Genomic DNA, 25,910 nt, shown 5'->3' with positions numbered 1-25,910 from the left:
CCCTGGCTGGAGGGACCCTGGGCTGAGGCACAGCCCAGGCGCCCTGCTGCTTATCCTGATCCTGCCAGCGCCGGACCGGCTGGAGGCGAGGGGGGAGTGGGCGGAGTCAGCACTGGTGGGGGGGAGCCCAGCACTGAGGCAGCAGGGGGTGTGGGTGGGGGGGGGCGAAAGAGAGCCCAGGGCTGGGGCAGCAGGGGGGGGGGCAGGGGGGGTGGGGAGGAGAGCCCAGCACTGGGACGGGGAAGAGAGAGCCCAGGGCTGGGGCAGCAGGGGGTGCTGGTGGGGGACGGCACTGGTTGGGGGGGGGGTGAGAGCCCAGAGCTGGGGTGGGGGGGGCAGCCAAAATTTTTTTTGCTTGGGGCGGCAAACCTTCCACCACAAAGGGAAACAGAGCCTCCAGAACACAAAGGATTCTCCACAGGTTTTAATTTTATTCACTAAGCACAGCTACTCCCCGTTAGGGATGCCAGCACACTGCTTGCTGTATCTGCAGCAAAAACCCAACTAGACTTTTCTTTCTTGGGTAACGCTAGGTAAAAGGTACACTGGTTTGAAGTGAGGGTAGATAAGGGAGAGAATTTGAGATGAAAAGGCTTATTAGCTATCTAGTGTAATCTATCCATGGGATTGTTTTCTCGGGCTGTATCCAGTCTGCCTTTATATATTGCACGATTCATTTTCTTTGCAAGGCTATTCCACCATCTAATAGAACTCACACTTGGGAAAGTTTCCAAACATGGTGCACATGGCGGGAAGTGAGGAGAGAAAAAAAATGTTCATTCTGTCCTAATTTCAGATTTTTATCTTAAATTTATAGCTCCAGTTTTCTCCCAGCCAGGCTGTTCTATCCAACACTCACTGAACAGAGCAGGAGTGACTAACTGCAGTACTTACTGGGAAGCACTAAGAGGGAGCTTAGAGAAGGCAAATCAGACCGAGGAGAAGAAGAGTTGGCAGGGGGCTGGTCTACTTGGGGAGTTAGTGTAAATGAAGAACCCAAGCTGAATCCACCGATGGCTTGCAGTCCTTGTTCCTCAGCATCTTATGGCTGGCTTAACTAGAAGCGTGTGCTCCTGGTGTGTCCAAAATCTTGGTTGTCTTCTTTTAGTTTCAAGTGTCCAACTTCATAGCTACCGTTGACATTTTCACAGGACCTAATGAAAGGGAATATGGTTAAGTACAGGAAAAGGACACTTTTCGAAATTGCAACAGCCGTTCCCGCTTTGCCACTGGCTTGCCATGGAACCATGGCCACTTTCCCCGTAGCCCAGCTCACACTCCACTTGCCCCAAACACAGCCTACCCTGCGCCACTGAGAGCATATGTACTTTTCCACAGTTCTTCCACTGCTCTCTTCAGCACCTTCCAACCCACAGAAGAATCTCAATTTCATCCCTTCTCCCTTCCCTGAACAAAGTCACAGCCCCCTTCAACCTGCTGGACCCCACCTGCCACCACCAGAAGATGGTGCTCACCTCAGCAAGCAGGAAGCCTCATGCTCACAGCCCGATGGCAAAGTTGGAAAAGGATTGGGAGCGGATTCCAGATGGGGCAAATCAAGACTCACTTTGCACAAGAGAGCCAATCAGGCATGGGTGGGGGGGCACATGTGTTTCCCCATGGGAAATCCTAGGAAGTTAGTGCCCGGATGAGAGGCACATAAGGATTGGCATTTCCCTACAGGTTGGCCTCCCCATTTTCTATAACACCTAACTCCCCTCCATACCCCCACAATCAGAGTGCTTAGCCTCTTCCTTTCAGAATCAGATCCTGTCAAGCCACCCGCTAGCATGAGTATTGACAGTGCAAGTGGGAGGTGGGTGATTGGTGCATTTCATTCATGGATGAGTCTGAAAGAGCTGGCAGCTCAGTTGGGGATAGCCTTTGTCTCAGTTGCCTGAATACCACTGAAGGGGGAGGCAAAACACCACCACCACCACCACCTAGCAACATGTGAAAAGGCGAGGGGGATGGGAAACGCTGCAAACGCATTTTGAGGACTTACCGCTGGCTAGCCACAGCTGCCTCTGTGTGATCCTGAAGCTCTTTGCCACATGTCTCTGGAAGCAGGAAGCAGAGGATTCCTGCAATCACTGGAGTGCTTCCCAATATCACCATGGAAATAGCGGGACGGTACTTGTCCAAGAGACTAATCAGAGGGGAGATGATGCCACCCACTCTGGATGACATTGAACATAAACCCAAACCGGTCTGCCTAGTAACAGAGGAAAGCAGGGATGGTGTGAACAGGATGCAGTAGAAGGTCTTTGCTTATGGGGTTGTCTCCAGTGGTCTAGATCCTTGTTCTGTTCTGCAGCGTGGCAGAATCCCAGTTCAAGCCCTGATCAGTGCCCTACTTCCCAGGATGTTAAGTGATGCTGGAAGTCAATCAACAGCCTCTTGTCTTTAAATATCCGTGGAAATCTCCCATCTTTGCATTACCATCAGTAGGGGCAATATTGTAGATAGGGCTCCAATGTTTGGAGAAAGCTGCTTAAAACCACCACGGGGCTCAATTCAGTGGGGTCTTGATCACTGACTGTAATTGATGATTGGGAAAAAAAACAGTGGCCAAAGGAAGGTGTTTTCCAAACAGGTTAACTTGATGAAACAATCCACCAGTGGGTAGATGGGAGGAAAAACTAGTGGATTCTGTTTTTAAGGAAAATAGTCAGCCCAGCTCCATGCTCCCAGGCCATGCTGCCTCTCAGACAGTAAGGGATGCAGGTGGTCATCCAGTCTGGCATCTTGTCTCAATTCAAAGCCATTAATACAGAGCAATACAAGGATCCCGTCTCTCTCTATCAGTATGTCTGTGACCCACACCACCATAGCATCTTGGATTCAAATTAATCCATTTGATTTTTAGATCAAAACCAGAGACTGACCACGGCCTGTTCTACAGTTGCGGAAAAGGTGAGAGTGGGGCTGCTGAGCAATTAGAGTGGACTATAGGAGGAAGGGCTATTTTTTCATCAGGGATTGATCCAGATCATCTGGAATCATATCAAATAGAACTCTCTGGACTTTCTGAGCCACTCTTTAGTTCCTGAAAGCCTCCATTACCAGTGAAAATAATAAAACCCACCTAGTGGTGAAAATAGCCTAAGGATTTCAATCTTAGAGTATACCCAGTTCCCGGGCAAAGGCATCACATAAAAAAAAGGAAGGAGAGCTCACCTGAGAAGAGTGGGGAACAGCTCTGCACAATACACATAGGAGGTATAAAGAGAGGCCGTGATGGCAAACTTCCCTATCACAGCCAGCGTCGTGACCACCACCGGCAAATCTGGTGGCAAAAGGCGATACTGTTATACAAAGCTTATATGGGGGGAGGGAAGGGGGGAGAGGAGAGGGAGCACAGTTAGGGCTGCCCCATATGGGCCTGCCAGGAGGCAAAGCTAGCATACATGTACCACTACACTAAGGAACACACCTCCAATGGGAATCACCAGAACCAGCTTCAAAGGATGGTTCCGGTCTGGAAAGTGACTGCAGAGATGGCATCTCCGAGTTTATCACGCCTCCCCGATTCCTAGATCAAATGCATTCAGTGTACCAAGTGCCAAGAGCCTTTCCCTAGCGACCTGCCCTACAAACTCACCCTGGATTCTGAAAGGTAAGCTGAGTTTTTTTCCTTTTCATCACTATAACCGGTAATCAGAGATTGCCCAGACCAGATTATGCCCTCAGTTAGGGTGACCAGACAGCAAGTGTGAAAAATCGGGACAGGGGTGGGGGGTAATAGGAGCCCATATAAGAAAAAGCCCCAAATAACGGGACTGTCCCTATAAAATCGGGACATCTGGTCACCCTACCCTCAGTTATTCCTTCTAGCCCCTTACCTTCAGATCATGCTTTTATTTATCCTGTGTAACCCTCACCATCTTCACGTGCTCCCCCAATGACACTTGCGCAGCCCCAATGACTTCAGACTATGCCCTTATGGGCAACGGCATAATGAGGGGCAGAATTTGACCCTGCAATTAGAACTTTTGCAATTGTGCGAATGATTTATTAGCCCAATTAGAATCCAGTTCCCATAGATGTCCTGGATCTGCAGAATCAACAGGCGTGAAAACTTATTTTTGGCATTGAAGTCAGCAAATACAACTTGAGACACACACAGGGAGTCAATCCATGGGGTAAGAAGGCATCAGCTGTACAGTCACTTGTCAGACTAGAACCACACTTTACAGAATCCCCAAGGTTTCCAGTGCAACTTCAGCCAACTGCCAGTAAGGCCTAGTCTTCACTTACCGGCTGGTCCGGAGGCACGCCATCGATGTTCTGGGATCGATTTATCGCGTCTGGTTAAGACGCGATAAATCGATCCCGGAAGTGCTCACAGTCGGCGCCGGTACTCCAGCTCGCCGAGAGGAGTACACGGCGTCGACGGGGGGAGACTTCCGGCCGCGTCTGGACCGCGGTAAGTCCGGAGTAAGGTACTTCGAATTCAGCTACGTTATTAACGTAGCTGAATTTGCGTACCTTAGTCCGAAGTCCGGACTAAGTGTAGACCAGCCCTAAGTAAAGACCAACTTTTATTAGGTGATCAATTGTAGCCGCTCTCTTGGATGATAGTTTGAGATAAGTTACACTGTAATACGCTCTAGGGGCCAGACAGAGAGGTGCAGTGAATCATCCAGGTGAAGTCAGCAGAGTTCTATCAGCCGCTGACTTCACTGGATTTACACGAACGTCAAATTTAGCTCGTGATGCTTCAGAGGGAGATTTTCAAAGGTACAAATAAGAATTATGCCCTCAATTCCAATTAACTTTCAGTGGGAGCTGGTTGCAAAACTGCCCTTTGTGTCTTTGAAAATCTTTCCCATTATATTCTTTTTTCTTATTTTTATGATTATTTCTTATTTGTTATTATGGTAGCACCTAGGAGCCCCAGTCACAGACCAGGACCCCACTGTGCTAGGCGCTGTACAAACACAGAACAAAGTGACAGCCCCTGCCCCACAGACCGTACAATCTAAGTACGAGACAAGAGAAAACAGAAACAGTGGAGCACAAGGAAACAGTGAGACAGTACTGTGTAAATAGACCAGACAGAGACAGGGTGGGGGCAGAGGTAGAATATACAAGCAAAGTGATCAATGTGATGTTGGCTAATGGCACATTAGTGCCACAATTTTGGAGGGGAAGAGGGTCACTTAGGAGGGGGATCAGCTACATGGAAAGAAAAGGGAAGGAAAGGGGGAGATGGGACAGTGCAGGGGAGGAGAGGCATAAGAACAGCCAAAATAGGTCAAAACCAATAGTCCATCTAGCCCAGTATCCTGTCTTCCAACAGTGGCCAATGCCAGGTGCCCCAGAAGGAATGAACAGAACAGGTAATCATCAAGTGATCCATCCCCTGTCGTCCACTCCCAGCTTCTGGCAAACAGAGGCAGATGTGGAGTAAAGGTGAGGTGAAGAGATGGAGGGGGAGAGTTGAGGAAAACAACCAGTCAGCACTGAGCAGAGTCAGTCAGAGAACAGTCATACAGTTTTGGCTGGAACGTCCAGAAGTCCCCTACTTGGGTCCTAGTGCACCCGGAGCGAGGGGGTCTGCAGAGTTCTGGGTCCAGAGAGCTGCTGGGAGATGGGGTGGCCCCTTTTAGTTTAGTTAACTAGCACAGGGGATTCAGATTTTCTAACCTACCTACCCAGATGCCAGCAGGCTACTGTCGCTACTCAAATCTCTGGCTCTGCAACAACCCCAAAGCATCGGCGAAGGCTGAAGCAAGCATGAATCGCACCAGCCTGCTTCAGTCCCTTTGAAAAGTGCTAGAACAGAACTATGGCATCAGCATGTTCTAAAGAAAGCTGTAACGGGTTTCCCTGCATCTTGTACGGTGCTGAGCATACTGCCGGCATTTCCAAAACAACAACAGGGGAAGGCGGTGAGATCACAGGCAGCAGGAGAGAAAAGAAGAGGGAAAAAATGAGGAGGGTGGAAGGAAAAGAAAAACACTGACAGCCCTTAAAAACTCCTCCTTGGCCTGCAAGAGGCAAGTGTCTCCTTGACAGGCACACCACGTTGTTCCACGGAGCTTGCCTGCCAGACATAGGAGCTGACTCCGTGGGTGCTCCAGCTCCGGAGCACCCACGGGGAAAAATTAGTGGGTGCTCTGCACCCACCAGCAGCCAAGCTCCCCGCCCCACCTCATATCACCTCTGCCTCCTCCCCCGCATCCCTGCTCCTCCGCTTACCTCCCAGCACTTGCTGCCACCAAACAGCTGTAGCAAGCTCTGGGAAGGAAGGGGGAGGAGCGGGAATGTGGTGCACTCAGGGGAAGAGGCGGGACCGGGGCAGGGATTTGGGGAAGGAGTCAGAATAGGGGCAGGGAGGGGGCAGAGTTGGGGGTGGGGACTTTGGGGAAGAAGTTGGAATAGGGGCAGGGAGGGGGCAGAGTTGGGGCGGGGACTTTGGGGAAGAAGTTGGAATAGGGGCAGGGAGGGGGCAGAGTTGGGGCGGGGACTTTGGGGAAGGGGTTGGAATGGGGACAGGAGATGGCAGGGCAGGGGTGGGGTCGGGGCAGGGCCAGGGGCAGGGGGGGGGGGGTCAAGCACCCACCGGCGCCAGTAGAAGTTGGTGCCTATGGAACCAGGAATGTAAAGAGAGAAGAAAGTAAGACTAAGAAAATCCAGAAATTCGTCTGAAATGGAGCCATGTGGGTGCCATCTCCGGAAAAGGTGGCTCAGGCATTGAAAGCAAGTGTTAGGAGCCAATAGAGAGGGCCCCAGTCAGCTGAGCTATGAAAGGAAAGAAAATGGAGGACAAAGGAACGTGTCTGGGACTCAACTGCTCCAGGTACCGGGTAGGTTGGGCTGCACTCCAGGGACTTGCTGTGTACCTTTGGGGATGCCGGTCATGATGAGACACATGGCTCCGCCCAGCAGCAGAAAGAAGCCCTGGCATTTCTTCCTCCCAAACCACTGCAGCAGGAAGATACAGCCGAAGCGAGCTGGTATTTCAACAGCCCCGAACACAAGCTGCGCCAGGTAAATGTCCAAGCCAAAACTCCCCACGTTAAGGCTCAGGCCATAGAACACCAGGCTGTTCACAAACCTGAAAGCAAAGCAGAGTAGAGTAGAGCGTATGCATCTCCAGGAGTGCGGTTAGCGTTAGGTGACCCCTGTTTCCATGGGGAGGGGAAACAGCCACTCCTTGTGCTATAGAGGAAGTACTCCATGAAAGCCAAGGCATGGAGTGCTGGAAGACCCAGTGAGGGAGGTAATAGCAAAATGGCTGCCACTGAGCCTGTAAGCAAATCTTCCAGCAGCTGTGAGAACCCGGGGACGTGCTGAATATCCCTGGGAAAGGTTCACACAGCAATTTGTGCTGAATATGAAAGCCACAGGGGCAAATAAACTGGAGAATGAGCAAAAGGTTGCCCTGCTCTTAACAGTAGCAGACACAGAAGCCCTAGGTGTATACAATGCATTCCAGGTGGGGAAAGAGAGGAAAGGTTTGCAAAAATAAAGCAAATGTTGGAGCATCATTGTGTCATTAGAAAAAAATGTTACTTGTGAAAGATATATGTTCAGGATGGGAACACAGGATGAAGGGAAACAATAGAGAGGTTTGTTAGAGACTTACAAACAGGTCTGCCAATATGGAATACTAAAAGATTCTCTCATTAAAGGCCAGAGTGTCCTGGGATATACCAATAAACAAGCCCATGAACGGTCACTAAGGAAGATGAATCTGACACTAGAAAGGGCAATATGTTTATGCCAAACAGCAGAACAAATAAAAACCCTAGAGAAAGTCACAAAGCATATGACTCAGTAGCAGAGCTAAGCCAGCAAGGGAACGGTTCACAGACATTAAAATAGAAAACAGGAAACAATGCCAACGATGTGGCAACCAGCATGACCATAGGAAATACCCAGCATTTGGGCAAATACGTGGAAACTGTAATAAACCAACCATTGCGCTGAAGTGTGCAAAGAAACAGGAAATTAAATTAAATGCAGAATGGGACTCCTCATGTGAAGAGGAAGACCTGTTCTTATGCATAATAAGGGTACACCAATTGTGGTTCCCTCCATGATGAGAAAGGAAATATTGGAATGAATGCATGAAGGGCACCTTGGGAAGACCAAATCAAAAAGGAGAGCTAGAGAGATTGTATTCTGGCCATAGATGAACAGAGACACCAAAGAAATAGTGAGCAAATGTGGAATGTGTCAGACGTACAGAAATTCCCAGCAGAAAGAATCAATGATATTGCATAAACAACTCTCAGTCCATGGGACAAAGTCAGAATTCACATGTTCAGCATGGGAAGACAGGATCACTTGAAAATAATTCACAAACTGATCCTGTTATTGACAATGAGTCTGAACAGGGGGACATACAAGGACTGGAAGATTGTTGAAATGTTTCAGAGATTGATCGAGGTTTGTTTAGTCAGCTACTGTGCTGGTTATAGGTTTTTTTTTAAGTTTAATTTAAAAGTGTTTTAGTTCCATTAAGAAATTTAGAAAGGGCTCTGAAAAAGGAAAGGTGTGCTATGCGCTAAGGCCTCCCCGGAGTGTGTTCTTTCTGCAATCATTTCATCTTTTTCCTATGAGGCATTGTATGCTGGGTAAGAGAAACAAAGGAACACAGGACAGAGTGAAGTCAGAGGCTGCAGCTAAAGAATAGTAGGAAATTGTTACCTAATTTCTATACATAGTTTCTGTGCTTAATAAAGGGTTTATCTAAAACTGTTCCACTTGTCCCTAAGGTATCACTCTAGCCATATCTGCACTGGTACTTTTAAATTGATCCTTGCTATAGCCGTATAGGTTTGGGCAGTGATTGCGGAGATCTCACAAGGAGAGCAGTAATCAGATGGGAGGCCTCTGAGGATAGTCCAGGGGCTACAGGAAATGGTTCTCTTGATAGAGCAGGTGGCACTCTGAGTCACTGGTGAATCAATGACCTACCCAGACATTAGTACACGGCACTCCGACAGCCGCTTACAAACATTCGTTTTCACCTATGAGAGGTAGGGTTATCCTCTCCACTTTAGAGATGGGGAACTGAGACAAAGAGATTAAGTGACTTGCCCAAGGTCACACAGAGTCTGTGGCAAAGCTGGGAAGTGAATCTAAAGCTTCCAAGTCCCAATTCAGCATTATGATCACAAGGCCATCTTTCATCTTTATTACTCATGAAAAAACCGTGTGTTGTTGTTTCACAGAACAGTACATTTGCTCATTCATCTCTTAAGGGAGTAAGAAGATGACACACATTAATATGAAACCGAAGGCACATTAGGTGGCTTTACAAAGTTTCGGTACACCAGATATCCATGCTTTTTTTTTTTTTTTTTTAAAGGAGTTCTAAAATGGAGAAATATTTGGAGGACTTACCAGGCATAACACATAATTAAAGTAGATTTCCTCAGGTGCGGCTTCCTGAAGAGATCCAGGATATTTCCAGATTTGCCCTTTTTTTCAGGTGTCATCTTCAAAATTCACAAGCAAAAGGGTCAAAATATAAAAGAGAAACCAATGGCTGGATCCAACTCCTACTGAAGCCAAAGGAATGACTTCCAACAACCCCAGGGAGAGGAGATTGGTACCAAGAGGGTTCTGGTGATGAGAGGCAGAGAACTGCAGCACGACATGCTGGATTCACATCACCAAAGCTTGTTTTTCTAAATGCCCCACTTTGGCCACTAAAGGTTTTTCTTGGGATGAATATTCCTGACAAGACACTTTTGGGAAAATGTGGTAGAAATAATCATATCTAATAGTAATAATAAAGAGAAGAACTGAAACATCTAACAAACTCCATGGCACTTGAGCAAACTGATCTGTAAAAAAGCCAGTGTCTGATTTAAAACCCTATGTACAAGGTGATTGTACCCCATAGATAGGACAGAGAAAAATTACAGATCGAGAGTGGCTGCAATGTTGCCCTTATCTTTGTCACCTTAAAAGTCGGGGAGAGGGGCAGGGCTCCTGCTTGCAGGCTATGGGGTTCTGTAGGGAAGGATACCAGCTGGGCCTAGCAGTAGGTAGCCTAAAGTAAGATGGGGTAAGTTATATTTTAGGGAGTAGCCGACTTTGTCTTGCTTTGTTTTGGGGTTCTTGTGTGTCCTTCAGAATTCTAAGAAATAAGAGTCTTGCACTGTAACCTTCCAGCAAGGCTATTTTTGTTTATCTAACTTCTCTGTGTGGACATTTACCTGGAGCAGCAACTATTTGTTCACAGAAAGCACAAGAGCCATTAAAAATATTTTTAAAGCTCTTTTATCCATTTATATAAATATTTATCCTCTGGCTCTTCTCCCCCTCTTTCCCCCCCCCCCCTCGAGATTTCTGACTCCCCATGTGCAGCACATTTTTCAAACGGATCACCTGGGGACAGGGCCGGCTCTGGCTTTTTTGCCGCCCCAGACAAAAAAGCCTCCCGCCGCCCCCCCCCCCCCCCCGCCCAGCGCGGCAGGGGAGGGCACCGAGCCCGTCCGAAGGCCGCTCTCCCCGACCAGCCAGAGTGCCGGGGGGAGGGCGGCGAGCCTGCCGCGGCTCCGCTGGCGGCTGGAGCCCCGGGAGGAGGGCGGCGAGCCCAGCCGGGGCTCCGCTCTCCCCGGCGGCCAGAGCGTTGGAGGGAGGGCAGAGAGCCCGCCGCGGCTCCGCTCTCCCCGGCGGCCAGAGCGCCAGAGGGAGGGCGGAGTGGCGGCCAGAGCGCCGGGAAGAGGGCGGCGAGCCCAGCCGGGGCTCCGCTCTCCCCTGTGGCCAGAGCGCCGGGGGGAGGGCGGAGTGGCGGCCAGAGTGCCGGGGGGAGGCCGGAGAGCCCAGCCGCGGCTCCGCTCTCCCCGGCAGCCAGAGCACCGCGCTGCCCCCCTCCAGGTGCCGCCCCAAGCACAAGCTTGGTGGGCTGGTGCCTGGAGCCGGCCCTGCCTGGGGACTCCAAACCTTTTAGGAGAGTGACCAACTCCACCATTCATTACCTGATCCAGCAGTTCTGGTGGGATGCTTTGCTTATTTACAGACGCTGCCTTTTGAAGCAGTTTTTTGGCTTCCTCTATCTTCCCTTTCATCACAAGCCAGCGAGCAGATTCTGGAAGGACCCTACAAAGTGGTTGAAAAAACGCAGTTACCCACTTAACTGTATCCCTAACTTCATCTACCTGATGTGTCTTCAGTGCTAATACCATCGATCTGATTGTGCCTGTTTACAACAGGAGACATGCAGATCTTCTGAGGCACTAAGGCTCAGGTTTGTATTTGGGGGTTGCTTTGTTTCAATAGAAATAATTTTATTGTGCTGCCTAGAGTTAGGCTCTTAAATCCATATTTAGGCACCTCAATAAAAGTGGCCTGATAGTCAAATACACTGAGCTCCCAGCAGCTCCCATTAACTTTGTATACGACTTTACAAGATCAGGGTATAATGGGAAATAACCTCCCCTTCAATGTGTAGATGAATCCACTCTGTAAAGCCCGTGTGTAACCTGGATCACAAACAACACTGCAATGTGTGAGAAGAGCTCTCTGGCAAAAGCACATTTACCATATGTAAAAGAAAAGACCAAATATTGGGGCAGATCCAGCAATCTGCAACAGCTTCCAGTTGCGAACCCCATAAGCTAAGCCAGCCAAAGCCATCTGTCCAATGGAAAAGCAGCAATGAGAGATAGCTACTGTATGTGTCCGGTAGGAGACTCCAACCCATTCCGTGCCTAGAAACATTAACACAGATTGAACTCCTAAGAATCCTAATGGTTCAGCACCATTTAAAGGACTTTTTTCTATTCCAGATAAGGATACATAATAATTCCCTACCTCTCAGTACTGCTGAGAGTCTTGCTTAACTAACCTTTGTGAATCTCCAGGGGAAAAGGCTGCATACATGTAAAGTATGTTATTAAGAGGGGCTTTCGTGACTGTGAGTAGACAGTGATCTCAGAGATACAATAGTTAATAACCACTCATGGGAGATACTAATGACAACCCGAGCACAAATAAACCAACATTTCACATTCTCCAACTATGCTCTGGGCCGATGAGAGGCGGGGGAAGCCGGTACAAATTACCGGGGCCCGGCGGTCTTAAAGGGGGCCCGGGGCCCGGCTTCCCCCCCACTCTCGTCGGCCCAGTTTAGCCGGTGCGCCCTTGCTGGGGGGCCCGAAAAATTTTTCACACCGGGGCCCGAACCCGCTCTCGGCAGCCCTGATTATGCTTTCTGCCTGCCTCCCACCAAATATGTAAATAGTGGGCCAGATTCTCCTCTGCCCTTCACTGGTGCCACTCCCCTGACTTTAATGTGATTACTCCTGATTTACACCAGTGTGAGAGAAAGATCGGTCCCACTGTATTTAAAAGACATTAAGTTGGAAGCACATTTTTAAAAACAGGTCGTACGTAACTCCACAGCACTTTTGTCCAGCAGACTTTTTCATGGCCTTTTGTAAGACCACAGATATTGTGAAGCTAAAACAACTCTAGTAGTGAGGCAATCTTACCTAAGGCCACCGTGCTTATAGTGCAACCAGACACAGCAAAACCCACAAGACATCTCAAAGCCATGTAGACATAGAAATTCGGTGCAAAGGCTGCTCCAACACCAAATGCCCCCATCATAAGCATGGAAAGCAATGTAACCGGACGCCGACCTATCCTGGGGGAGGAAACATATTTGTAAATCTCTGAGGCTACTGTCAGCATTCTCTCCTAAAGCCAGAGAGGCACCCAAGTACTATTGTGATGGGCATCAATGTAAGAGCCTGGATGGATATACTGGTGGTTGATACAATGCAGAAAAGAAGTGTTTAAATGGTATTGCTGTAGAATCAGAGATCTGGTTTAGATTATTGGAAGTGACTGCTGATTTTGGATCCACAACTTGACATACCTTAAAGAGGCCTGGTTTTCACAGGGTGGGTGGCTCAGCACTTTCTGAAAAACAGACCCCTTTAAAGTGGTGTGAGCTGGGCATAGGGTGTCCAGATGTCCCGATTTTATAGGGACAGTCCTGGTATTTGAGGCTTTGGCTTATATAGGTGCCTATTACCCCCTCACCCCCTGTCCTGATTTTTCACACTTGCTGTCTGGTCACCCTAGCTGGGTACCCAAAAGGACTTCTTCTAACAGCAATCTCCCTGCGAGGGACTGTGAATGGGAGCTAGAAGACAATCAGTGTGTGGACACACCTTCTGAAAGACTCCACAGGACAGAGCAGAAGGCAAAGCAATGGACACATTTGAATGGATTTGAGAAACATCCAAGGGACATTTAATTAGCAACCATCATAGTGGGACACTTCCTGAGAGACTCTTGCATCTCCTCTTTTGAGGTAACTGGGGTCACATCAGAAAGATTTATTTCTTAGTTTATACTTAAAACACCACCATAGCCACCAAATCCACTTCAGTTCTCCCCATGTTTGAATTGCCCTGTACATTCTGTCCTCTGTCTCTCTTAGGGTACGTCTATACTTACCTCCAGGTTCAGCGGTAAGCAGTCGATCTTCTGGGATCGATTTATCACCTCTTGTCTAGACACAATAAATCGATCCTGGAAGTGCTCGCCGTCGACGCCGGTACTCCTGCTCCGCGAGAGGAGTACGCGGAGTCGACGGGGGAGCCTGCCTGCCGCGTGTGGACCCGCGGTAAGTACCTTGTAGTTCGAACTAAGGTGCTTCAACTTCAGCTACGTTATTCACGTAGCTGAAGTTGCATATCTTAGTTCGAGCTGGGGGGTGAGTGTGGACCAGCCCTTAGAGAAGCTTAGCTACCTGGGGCAGGAGTGACCTTAGTGCATTGTTAGCAGTAAATACAAGCTTGCAGAGCTCCATATACCCCTTCTTAACATAAGAAAGGGACAGAGGGTACCTGTCACTGCCCAGCACTTGCCTGCTTCGTGTAGGAAAAGAACACAAGTAGAAGGGGATGAGGAAAAATGGGAGCAGGGAATTGTGAAGAGAATAGTGAGACTGAGATGGTTGGGGGAGGGAGGAAGGAAGAAGTTCAGAAAACGCCCCACCACCACCAATAACTTTTTAATCTCTCTGTCTTTCTGGTCTATTTACATTGCAATCTCTTTGGGGGAGCGACTGTTACTATCTGCTTCTTGTATAGCATATGGCACAATGGGCCGTTGATCTCAGCTGGAGCCTCTAATAAGGTGGGCAGGTTGAAAAATTTCTGTCAAAACATTTGACAGAAAATTGGGTGTTTTACAATTTGAAATTTTTCACAAAGAATGGCTGCTTTCTGTGGGGAAAGTTCATTTTTCGTTTGAAATCAAATGCCTGAAAAAAGCCAAAATATTTCAATTTGGATATACTCCTGCAGCGACTCATGGCAGTTATAGTCCACTGTTATAGTAGCGTTGGTAGGAATGTTTCTGTGGGTTAGTGTGCTGTTCAGTGGTATGGTGGAAATATTCCTGGAGTCGGAGACGGCGAAAAGAGGATTCCAGGTCACTGCAGAACTGTATCATGTTCCTGGGGGTGGTGGCAGAAAGAGAGGCCCCAAGATAGGACAGAATCCCCCAACCTGAAGCAAATACTCACCAGCAACTACACACCACACAACAGAAACACTAACCCAGGAACCAACCCCTGCAACAAAGCCCGTTGCCAACTCTGTCCACATATGTATTCAAGGGACACCATCATAGGACCTAACCACATCAGCCACACCATCAAGGGCTCGTTCACCTGCATATCTACCAATGTGATATATGCCATCATGTGCCAGCAATGCCCCTCTGCCATGTACATTGGACAAACCGGACAGTCTCTACGCAAAAGAATAAATGGACACAAATCAGACATTAAGAATTGTAACATTCAAAAACCAGTAGGAGAGCACTTCAATCTCCCTGGACACTCAATAACAGACTTAAAAGTGGCCAGTCTTCAACAAAAAAATTCAAAAACAGACTTAAATGAGAAACTGCAGAACTGGAATTAATTTGCAAACTTGACACCATCAAATTAGGCCTGAATAAAGACTGGGAGTGGCTGGGTCACTACAAAAAATAATTTTCCCTCAGTTAAAAGCACCAGAGAGTCCTGTGGCACCTTTAAGACTAACAGATGTATTGGAGCATAAGCTCTGGTGGGTGAATACCCACTTCGTCGGATGCAACGTCCATCTGTTAGTCTTAAAGATGTCACAGGACTCTCTGTTGCTTTTTACAGATCCAGTCTTACACGGCTACCCCTCTGATACTTTCCCTCAGTTGATACTCACACCTTCTTGACAACTGTTGGAAATGGGCCACATCCACCCTAACTGAATTAGCTTCGTTAGCACTGACCCCCCACTCATGTGCTGTGTATTTATACCTGCTATTGTATTCTCAACTCCATGCATCTGATGAAGTGGGTTATAGCCCACGAAAGCTTGTTATTTTTGCTGATACAGACTAACACAGCTACCCTTCTGAAACCTGTCAAAATACACTTCCCATGATGCACTCGATCCCCTCTCCAAGAGGGGTAACAGCAGTGATTCATGGGAGATGTAGTCCAACTTGGGAGCTTGGCTGTGGCGGGGTGTACAAGCTCCGCACCAGCCAGGTGAGGGTTAATGAACTGCTATGGGGTTAAGCAGCCCTGCCCCACCATACCTACAAGGCATATCAGGCTTGGAGGTAAGGCATAAAAAGGCAAAGTCTAGCTCTGTCAGCAACAGCAGCCCTGGAAGGGGAATAGACCTTCATAGATTCCAAGGCCAGAAAAACCATTGTGATTGTCTAAGTCTGACCTCCTGTGTAACACACACCATAGAACTTCCCCAAAGTAATTCCCAGCAAAGATCTTTTAGAAAAACATCCAATCTTGATTTAAAGTTTGTCAGTGATGGAGAATCCACCACAACCCTTGGTAAATTGTTCCAATGGTTAATTACTCTGACTTAAAAATTAACATATATTTCCAGTCTATCTTGTTATACTTTCCTCAGCTAGACTGAACAGCCCATTATTAAATATTTGTTCCCCACGTAGGTACTAATAGACGGTAATCAATACACCCTCTCTCTGTTAAACTACACAGGTTGAGCTCCTTGAGTATCACTATAAGGCAGGTTTTATAATCCCTTAATTATTCTCATGGCTCTTCTCTGAACCTTCTCCAAGGTATCAACATCCTTCTTGAACTCTGGGCACCAGAACTGTTCACAGTATTCCAGCAGCAGTCACATCAGTGCCAAATACAAATGTAAAATAAATAACCTCTCTACTCCTACTCAAGAGTGCCCTGTTTATTCATCCAAGGATTTGGTCACAGTGTCCAATTGGAAGCTCATGTTCAGTTGATTATCCACCATGACCCCCAAATCTTTTTCAGAGTCACTGCTTCCCAGGATAGAGTCCTGTAAGTATGGCCTGCATTTTTCATTCTTAGATGTATACATTTAGCCACATTTAAAATGCCTATTTTTGGCTTGCACCCAGCTTACCAAGCGATCCAGATCACTCTGTATCAGTGTCCTGTCATCTTCATTATTTACCACTCCTCCAATTGTGTGTCACTGGAAAACGATGTTTCTTCCAGGTCATTAATAAAAATGTTAAATAGCACAGGGCTAAGAACCAATCCCTGTAGGCCCCCTCCAGAAACACGCCTTGTTTGATGATGAGTCCCCATTTACAATTACAGTTTGAGACCTATCAGTTAGCCACATTTTTTTAAACTTTATTTTTATTGTTTTTTATAAAATATAAGCATAGAACAAAACAAAACATATAAATATGTACACAAAGTGGCAATAGCATATAAATAATAAAGTTCAATGTTCATTGAAAAACAAATAAAAACAGAAAAACCTGAACCCATAAAGGTCATGCAGGCTATTAATTATTGAAGTGATTTAATAGATAAATAAGTCAGAACATAGTCTATGAGAATCGGGGATTAATGTATGCTAAGCTGCAAAGGTATGCAATAGTTTCACATGTGACTAGACATCCTTGTATTTTTTTCACATTTCTCTTAGAGTCATTTTTTCTATTCGTGAAGTAGTAGAGATCTCACTCAGCAAGTCTGTATGTATGTGGAAGGCATTGCAGATTTCCATGGTCTCAAAATAACCCTTTTGGTCACTAAAATAATTGCTGCACCCCTAATATACATGTAAGCAGAGTCAGGATGAGCTCTACCCTGACATCTGGTGGTGAATTATGGCGAGTGTGGAAAACAACTCTAGGGGCTGATCTTGTTTGCATAGGCACACCCACCCGCCTGGCATGAGACAACAGCAACTGATAGTGATTACTTTGGATGGGGTGGGATCCCCAGTTTCTCTGTTATTGGGGCAGGAGGAATAAAGTGTTGTTACCTTGATTATGTGAATCAAGGACAATGAAACAGTTTTATGACAGAGGGTCTCACCATCACCTAAGTAGCAATCGCTAGACAAGGGACATGGGTTCCACAACCCAGTGAATTGAGAGGGGAGGGGGATAGGTATTTATACCTGATGGTATGGGCTCCCTTTGAGGGCCTGAAACACCAATTGTACCACCTCCTCTCTCCACTGTTGAATGTCAGAGCTAACTTTGATTCTATTAGGAGTCTAGTTGAGCTGCTGCTGAGCTGAATTCACTTTGGGCCAATGGTGCACCAGCACTGGGGCTCCCCTACTACGAGATGAAATCACAAAAGAGCTAAAGTTACTAAGAGCTGAGGTCACTGAGTGCTGTGTTAACTAGTGGGGGAAACTGAAGCTATATTGCTAAGCGGCTGGTGGAGGAGCGGCGCGGAGCCTTGTGGGGACGGTTGGAGAGGCTCAAAGGTCGGTGAGCAGAGCGGAGCAGCTCATAGAGCAGAGCAGTTTGTGGGACGGCAGGAAGTGGACTGGCTCGTGGTGAAGGCTGTGGCGGAACCCCACGGAGAGACGGCCGGTTGGCCTCGGATCACATAAGGTGACCCTTAACACTCTGCGTGACCCCCTTTTACTCTGGGGCTGCACTGACCAGGGACAGAGACTTTGGGGGTTGTTGGACTTTTGGTGGTTGCTGAACCCAAGAGACTTTGGGGGTGTTGGACTTCGGGTGATTTTTGGGTTGCTGGACTCAAGAACCAAAGGGAAAGGACATGGCCCAATTTGCTGGGGTGGGTCTTTTGCTCATGGTTTGTGTTATGAATCCTGTTTGTGGTGTTTTTTCCAATTTAATGCTGATGTCGTTTACCTCAATTATTAAACATTTTCTGCTACACTCAGACTCCGTGCTTGCGAGAGGGGAAGTATTGCCTCTTAGAGGCGCCCAGGGGGTGGTATGTAATTGTCCCAGGTCACTGGGTGGGGGCTCGAGCCAGTTTTGCATTGCGTTATTGAAACGGAACCCCTAGATACAGAACCCGGCCCTTGTTGCTGCCAACTTAGATGGGCAGAAGGGTTACATACACAAGCTTGGAGAAGGGGAAATAGTGATACTTCGAGTTTTTATGAGAGCACTAAATATAGTATTCCAGTGCACATGCCTTTTTTGACAGGTATAGAGGATGTGTGAAAGGTTGGCATGCAGCTGTTTGCATCTGCAGTACTCACTGTGTGTTGCCTGTCTAGCCTTAAACACACACTCTGGAATCCCGTAGTGCCTGTTTACTATCTTGTTCTGGAAGAATTGCAGGATAAAGAATTTGAAGTATCTTTTACATTAGGTCAGATGTCCTCCCTCTCCCAGGTGTCTGCTGAGAAAGTAAGACTAAGTTTCAGAGTAGCAGCCGTGTTAGTCTGTATCCGTATTCTTTTTAAGACTAAGTTCTTTTCCCCAGTTTGCTTTGAGACTGAGATTAAGAGGGTGCTGCGAAGCACGAAGCCATATATAAATAATTCCTACAAAGTGCTTTCTGTTTCTATATTTCTTAACACATTCTTCTGAGGAGAGAGAGAGAGAGTTAAAAACGGTCCAGTTATCCCCTATCTATGCATAAATCTGTGAGCATAGTCACTGAAAGAAGGAACTGTGAGTCAGCAGTAGCTGATATTTGTTGGATACGTACTCGAAGGAGGCCAGTCTATCATCTTGTATTCTATCTTTAATTTTTGTTAATCTTTTTCTATCCAGATTGTCTTAAGTTTGGAGTTGGCCTTGATCTTGAGGTGCGGGTTATCCCCCAGTTGTACAAGAGAAGAATTAGTCAGATTGGATGCTGTAATCATTTTAACATATTGCATCTACATGAGGCATACTGCAAAGACTGGATTTTTCCTTAAGGGTGTCGGTAGCTTCTTGGGGTATAGAAAAGAAGAGAGGGAACCAAATGACATAGAATCCCCCCCTTTTCAACCAGCTTTAATAATCAACAGCCACAGAAATGACTGAGTAACTTGCCCTAGTCTACAGGACACATGAGTGTCAGGGCCTAGGCTCCAATGCTCTAGCCACACCAGCCTGTACACCAGCCCTGCGGCTGCAAGGCCCTATACTATACACCCCCAAGTGAGGTTATGCTGCTGACTTTGTGCAGGTTGATCATTCTTTCTCCTTACCTGTCACTTAACGAACCGGAGATCACAGCTCCAAGGAGAAGTCCCAACATGTAAATGGATTGGGAGATGTCATTTAGCTTTTTTCGGTCACATACCAGGTCAAACTGAAAGAAGGGAACAAAGTAGGTTTAATTTTAAAGTGGCTTGATTTGGTGGCTGGATTCAAGACCTGCTAGCAGCACAAACATTCCCAGAGAGAACCGGAGATTAAGGTACACGGCCTATAATGCCAAACCACCATTCACCTACCAAAGCACCACCCCAGTCAGCATCTAGTGTCACTTGAGTCTTTGATGTGTTCATAGGTAATACTAACCAGAAAGATCAGACCTACAGGGTCATTCAGTCCCTCCCCCTGGCGGGGCAGGATTGTCCACAAGCAATGGAGATCTCAGTACTTCCCTTGAGAGACTATTCCATCATCTAAGGGATCTCACTGTAAGGACACTTTTCTCAATATTCAGCCTTTCATAAATCGATCCCACTACCCTTCATTTCACTGCTACAATAAGTGCCACAGTAAACTGCTCCTCTTCCTTTTTGGGGTTAGACCCCTTCAGGGAGATGTAAAACATGTCCTCCTTTGCATGTGTCGACCAACCAATTCACATTCCACCTTTTTTACTCTTTCGTCAATAAGTCACAAGAACTTCAGCGTCCTGATTCTTTACTCTCTTCTGAGTTTCCAAATGTACTCTGTCAAAATGGTAACGAGTAGAGCTGGTCAAAAACCAAAAACAGCTTGCAAATGTTTGGGAAACCTTTTATTTTTATTTTAAATTATTTCTTCAAAAAGATTTTTACAAAAAAGCTTTACACTTCAGTTTCTTCCTCCCCCCCCCCCCCCTTCTCTTTTTTGTCTCTTAATAAAAGGGGGCCAATAGGGGAGAAAATAAGAAATTGAACAATTTTGGTTTTCATTAAAAACCTGGGAAATTTTAAAACCCACTTTGTTTTGCAAAATTATATTTATATAAATATACACATTTTCTGGCAAAAAACATTTTTTTAACAATAAATTTTCAACCAGAGGTACTAACGAGGTGTCAAGAACCGAACACAATATTCCAAGTGCATTTCACCAGAGATACCAGGAGACTCTATTCTCACTCTCTGCCCCACGATGTAACGTCGCTACATGGATAGGCTGTAGCCTATCCACCAAGGTTCTTTTGAGGTCATCCATCACCATGACTCAGCCCTGCACACGCTCACTCCAAGTGCCTTCTACTTTTATTGCTTCCCAGTATGTTTCCCCTGCAGTTGAGCAGTATAGATGCATTGTGTGTGTGTGCATGCATATTTCCTTCAAGTTTGGGGTAACTGCAACAGCATTTATATAAACATGCCTCCATTGCATAAGGCTGTGTGGGTTCACTTACATCTTTAACAACATTAGAATGGGCAGTAACTCAGATACGAGTCCCAACAACTGTATGCCGTAGAAAACAGAACCTCAGCCACTCTGTTTGCCAGAAGCTGGGAATGGGCGACAGGGGATGGATCACTTGATGATTGCCTGTTCTGTTCATTCCCTCTGGGGCACCTGGCATTGGCCACTGTCAGAAGACAGGATACTGGGCTAGATGGACCTTTGGTCTGACCCCGTATGGCCGTTCTTATGTTCTTATGTATTGCCAACCAATTCCTTACAGACAGAGACCCTTCTTTCAGACAAGTTAGCACAGGTATAGCCAGCCTTTTCAAAAATAGCTCACTGAAAGGCAGAGGTGTGTTATCCTGAGCGTCCGTCTTCCCGACAGCAATGGGTGAACTTTTACTTCTTCAGAAGACTTTCACAACAAAAGACTAGACTAGAGCCAGGAAGGGGATCCATCGTCTAGCCTGGATTCAGATGCTTAGAAGGCAATTTGGGAGCATCCAGAGAAGGTATAGAATGTGACAATTAACAGTACTCCAGAAGGCTTAAGGAGTCCAATTAGAATGCATAGATTTGGAATCTATAATTTGATTTATGGTTGGCCAGTAACTCAGAAAGGAACTTATTGACACCATATATAAAGTGCCAAGTTGTCCCATGCACTTTACAAAAGAGTTTCCCACTGGTGCTTGCCCTGGAGAGCTTAAAATCTCAAGTGAAGGGAAGATGAGGCATGGGAATGGATTGAGCCATAATCCATCAGTAGAAGAAGGCAAAACAAAGAAAGGGTTTTCTAGGAGACCTTTAAACATGGAGAGGCAAGATGGTAGTTGTGAGGGTGGCTTTTCCAAACCTAGCGGGCAGCATGATAAAAGGGCTGGAAGTTGTGAGCATAGGTGCTGGAGCTAGGAGTGCTAGGAATGCTGACGCACCCCCTGGCTTGAAGTGGTTTACATCATATACAGGGTTTACAGTTTGGTTCAATGGCTCTCAGCACCCCCCACTACATAAACTGTTCCAAGCACCCCTGGTTGTGAGTGGGAGAAGAGGATGGAAGGAGAGAACACAGGGCAGAACAGGGAAATCAAGGGTGAGGTACAGTTAGGGACAGAGCTTTTACTGTATGTTGTTAGAAGATCAGTTCCTAAGAACATAAGAATGGCCATAAGGGTCAGACCACTGGTCCATCTAGGCCACTCTCCTGTCTTCTGACACTGGCCAGTGCCACATCCTTCAGAGGGAATGAACAAAACAGTGCAACTATGGCGTGATCCATCCCCTGTTGTTCAGTCCCGGCTTCTGGCAGTTAAGAGATTTAGGAACACCCAGAACATGAGGTTAAGTCCCTGACCATTTTGGCTAATAGCCATTGATGGATCTATCCTCTGTGAACTTACCTTATTCATTTTTCAACTCAGTTATACTTTGGGCCTTCACAAGATCCCCTGGCAACGAGTTCCACAGGTTGTGTGCACGCGCGTTGTGTGAAGAATTACTTCCTTTTGTTTGTTTTAAATCTGCTGCCTATTCATTTCATTGGGTGACCCCCTGATTCTTGTATTATGTGAAGGGGTAAATAAACTTCCTTATTCACTTTCTCCACACCATTCATTATTTTATAGACCTCTATCATATCCCCCCTTAGTTGGCTCTTTTCTAAACTGAATAGTCCCAGTCTTTTTAATCCCTCCTTGTATGGAAGCTGTTTAATACTCCTGATGGTTTTCCGATTCTAATGCATCTTTTTGTTGTTGTTGTTGAGATGGGGCAACCTGAGTGCACGCAGTATTCACGGTGTGGGCATACCATGGATTTATATAGTAGCATTATGATATTTTCTGTCTTATCTTCCATTTTCTAATGGTTCCTAACATGGTTAGCTTTTTTGACTGCCACTGCATATTGAGCAGATGTTTTCAGGGAACTATCCACAATGACTGCAATCTCTCTTTCTGGAGTGGTAACAATTAATTTAGACCCTATCATTATGTATAGATAGGATTATTTTTTTCCAGTGTGCATTACTTTGTACTTATCAACAGTGAATGTCACTTACCATTTTGTTGCCCAGTCACCCAATTTTTGTGAGACCCTTGTAATTCTTCATAGTCAAATTTGGACTTAACTATCTTGAGTAGTTTTGCCACCTCACTTTTGCCACCTCACTTTTTATCCTTTTTTCCACATGATTTATGAATATGTTGAACTGCGCTGATCCCAGTACAGGTCCTTGGGGGGCACTGCTATTTACCTCTCTCTATTGTGAGAACTGACCATTTATTCTTACCCTTTGTTTCCTGTCTTTTAACCAGTTACTGATCCATGAGAGGACCTCTCCTCTTATCCCATGATAGCTTGCCTTGCTAAAGAGCCTTTGGTGTGGTACCTTGTCAAGGGCTTTCTGAAAGTCCAAGTACACTATATCCACTAGATCACCGTTGTCCACACGTTTGTTGACCCCCTCAACGAATTCTAATAGATTGGTATGGCATGATTTCCCTTTTAAAAAGCCATGTTGACTTTCTTCCCCAACATATCAAGTTCATCTATGTGTCATATAATTCTGTTCTTTACTATAGTTTCAATCAACTTTCCTGGTACTGAAGTTACATTTAACGGCCTGTATTTGCCAGGATCACCTCTCAAACCTTTTTTTAAAATCAGTGTTACATTAGCTATCCTGCAATCATCTGATACAGAGGCTGATTTAAGCAACAGATTACATACCACAGTTAGTAGTTCTGCAATTTCATATCTGATTTCCTTCAGAACTCTTGGGTGAATACCATCTTGTCCTGGTGACTTATTACTGTTTAATTTATCAATTTGTTCCAAAACCTCCTCTATTGACAACTCAATCTGGGACAGTTCCTCAGATTTGTCACCTAAAAAGAATGTCTCAGATGTAGCACTCTCCCTCACATCTTCAACATAGAAATGTAGGGCAGCAAAGGACTTCAAGAGGTCATCTAGCCCAGGCCCCTGCAATGAGGCTGCACCAAAGATACCTAGACCATCTCCAACTGCTGCTATCTAACCTGTTTTTAAAAGCCTCTAAGGACAGGGATTCCACAGCCTCCCGAGTTAACCTGTTCCAGAGTTTAACTATCCTTATAGTTAGAAAGTTTTTCCTAATGTTCAGCCTAAATTTCCCTTGCTGCAAACTAAGTCTATTACTTTTTATCCAACCTTAAGCAGACATGGAGAAAAATTCATCACAGGCCTTTTTATAACAGCCTTTCACATACTTTTTCACACAGTGCGCAGTTAATCTGTGGAACTCATTGCAATGGAATGTTGTGATGGCCACAAGTATAGCTGGGTTCACAAATTAACTAGATAAATTCATGGAGGATAAGGTCCATCAATGACTATTAGCCAAAATGGTTGAAGGGGGGTGGGGAGGCAACCCTATACCTCTGACAGATGCTGGGAGGGGAAGACAGGGGTGGTTCACTTCAACTGCCATGTTGTTCTGTACACTCTCCTGAAGCTTTGGTGCTGGCCGCTGTCGGAGACACGATATGAGGCTAGATGGACCATTGGATCTGACACAGTATGACCATTCTTATGTTTTTATCATTTTTGCTGCTCTTGGACTCTCTCCAATTTGTCCCTGTCTTTCTTCAAGTGCGGAGACCCGTGCCAAGCAGAACAGAACTATTACCTCCGGTGTCTTACATGTGACCCTGTTAATACATCCCAGAATAACGTTTGTCTTTTTCACAGCAGCATCATACTGTGGACTCATTCAATTTGTGATCCACTGTAACCCCCAGATCCTCTTCTGCAGTACTGCTGCCTAGTCAGTTATGCCCCATTTTGTACTCGCACATTTGAGTAATACGTCAATGTCAGCAAACGTTAATTTCACCGCACACAACACACACAAACCAAAAAATATTTCCATCAGTAATTAAAATGTACAGCGAGGCAAAGAAAGAAAAATGCTGGTTAAGAACTTCAAGTTTGATTTAAGGATACTTATTTGGTATATTTTGACAAGTGAAGTTGACACTGTGTGGTTTAATGGTTATACATTTCAACTTTTTGAATCTCAAGGTCATTAAATTATTGTCTGACACTCCTCCCATAATTTCCTGCAACTGTGAGTTTAAACCAATAAAATTAAAATGCTTAACATAAAAAATAAAAGGTCTAAATTCTGCCACATCACCCATAGCTTGACATCTCCAGAAGCCGGGGGACTTCAAAGTAGAAAGATTTTATCATTGCAATAAAGGAATCTGTATTCATCAAGAACAAAAGTGTAGTTACAAACCTGAGTTACCAACGTTTGTTCTTGCTCTGAAGGATAGACCCAGCCCTTCTGGCACGTCTCAGTGGAGTTAAGCCCATATTCTAGGATGGAGTCCATTCCCTGATCCACAGGAGTGTACATGTGGCATTCCTTGTAAGATCCAGATGCCTTCCTAGGAATGGTTAGGTTCAGCTGCTGTTCTTTAGTCAGGTTTGGACTAATTTCATGGATCCAGCTTGTATCACAGTGATGAGGCACATGCATAACCATGAACAATTGGCTGAACATGTGGAACCCAATGCTAGGAGCTGCCAGAGAAATTAGCAGCACCAAACATTTTTGAAATCTCCCAAAATCACCAACTGTTTTTAGAATTTCTCCGAAGTCGGTCATGGTGAGCTTGGTCTGCGGGCAGTACTGAGCCAGCCTTTCATATGGTCTAGAATTAATGTTTAAACAGAAAATAAACTCTCCAGAAGTACACAGTTAAGGCAAAGCTAATTTTTCATCAGGATCCGCGTTACTAAAACCAGTTGCACGTTTTCTAGTTCACATGCTGCACTGTGTAATGTATTAATCACCTTTCCACAAAATAGGCAACAGCCATTCCCTGTGTGCTGAAGTCTGAAAGGCAGTGTAGACTAGAGGTTAGAGCAGAGGACTTGGTCTCAGGAGACATGGATTCTATTGTCATCTCTAGCAGGATCCAGCTGTGTGAGCTTGGGTAAGATGCTAGTGATCCCTTTGTGCACCTAAATCCAGGCTCCTGGTGCCCGATTTTCTGAACCCTTGAGCACCTGCACCTCCCATTGACTCCAAT

The 25,910-nt window shown here is 46.0% G+C and overlaps 1 protein-coding gene across 2 annotated transcripts; it reads right to left on the bottom strand.

Annotated features, from left to right (window-relative positions):
* Positions 1 to 411: 411 nt before the first annotated feature.
* Positions 412 to 25,628, bottom strand: LOC101948880 (solute carrier family 22 member 13-like). Of its 2 annotated transcripts, none has more exons than XR_010599086.1 (10): positions 25,112 to 25,628; positions 19,449 to 19,552; positions 12,465 to 12,619; positions 11,513 to 11,681; positions 10,950 to 11,070; positions 9,364 to 9,458; positions 6,852 to 7,066; positions 3,181 to 3,289; positions 2,006 to 2,211; positions 412 to 1,154 (listed from the first exon to the last, which is right to left on the bottom strand). XR_010599086.1 is itself a non-coding variant. In XM_042859596.2 (10 exons), exons 1-10 carry the CDS (start codon positions 25,481 to 25,483, stop codon positions 1,058 to 1,060), a joined length of 1,647 nt encoding a protein of 548 aa, XP_042715530.2. In that variant the 5' UTR covers positions 25,484 to 25,615; the 3' UTR covers positions 412 to 1,057. The 2 variants fall into 2 exon arrangements, 1 of the variants encoding a protein (XP_042715530.2); XM_042859596.2 differs by having other exon boundaries at positions 2,006 to 2,215; positions 25,112 to 25,615.
* Positions 25,629 to 25,910: the final 282 nt, after the last annotated feature.

Source organism: Chrysemys picta, chromosome 2, assembly GCF_011386835.1.
Source record: "Chrysemys picta bellii isolate R12L10 chromosome 2, ASM1138683v2, whole genome shotgun sequence".
NCBI lineage: Eukaryota > Metazoa > Chordata > Testudines > Emydidae > Chrysemys > Chrysemys picta.
This window is presented reverse-complemented; position numbering and strand designations above follow the sequence as displayed.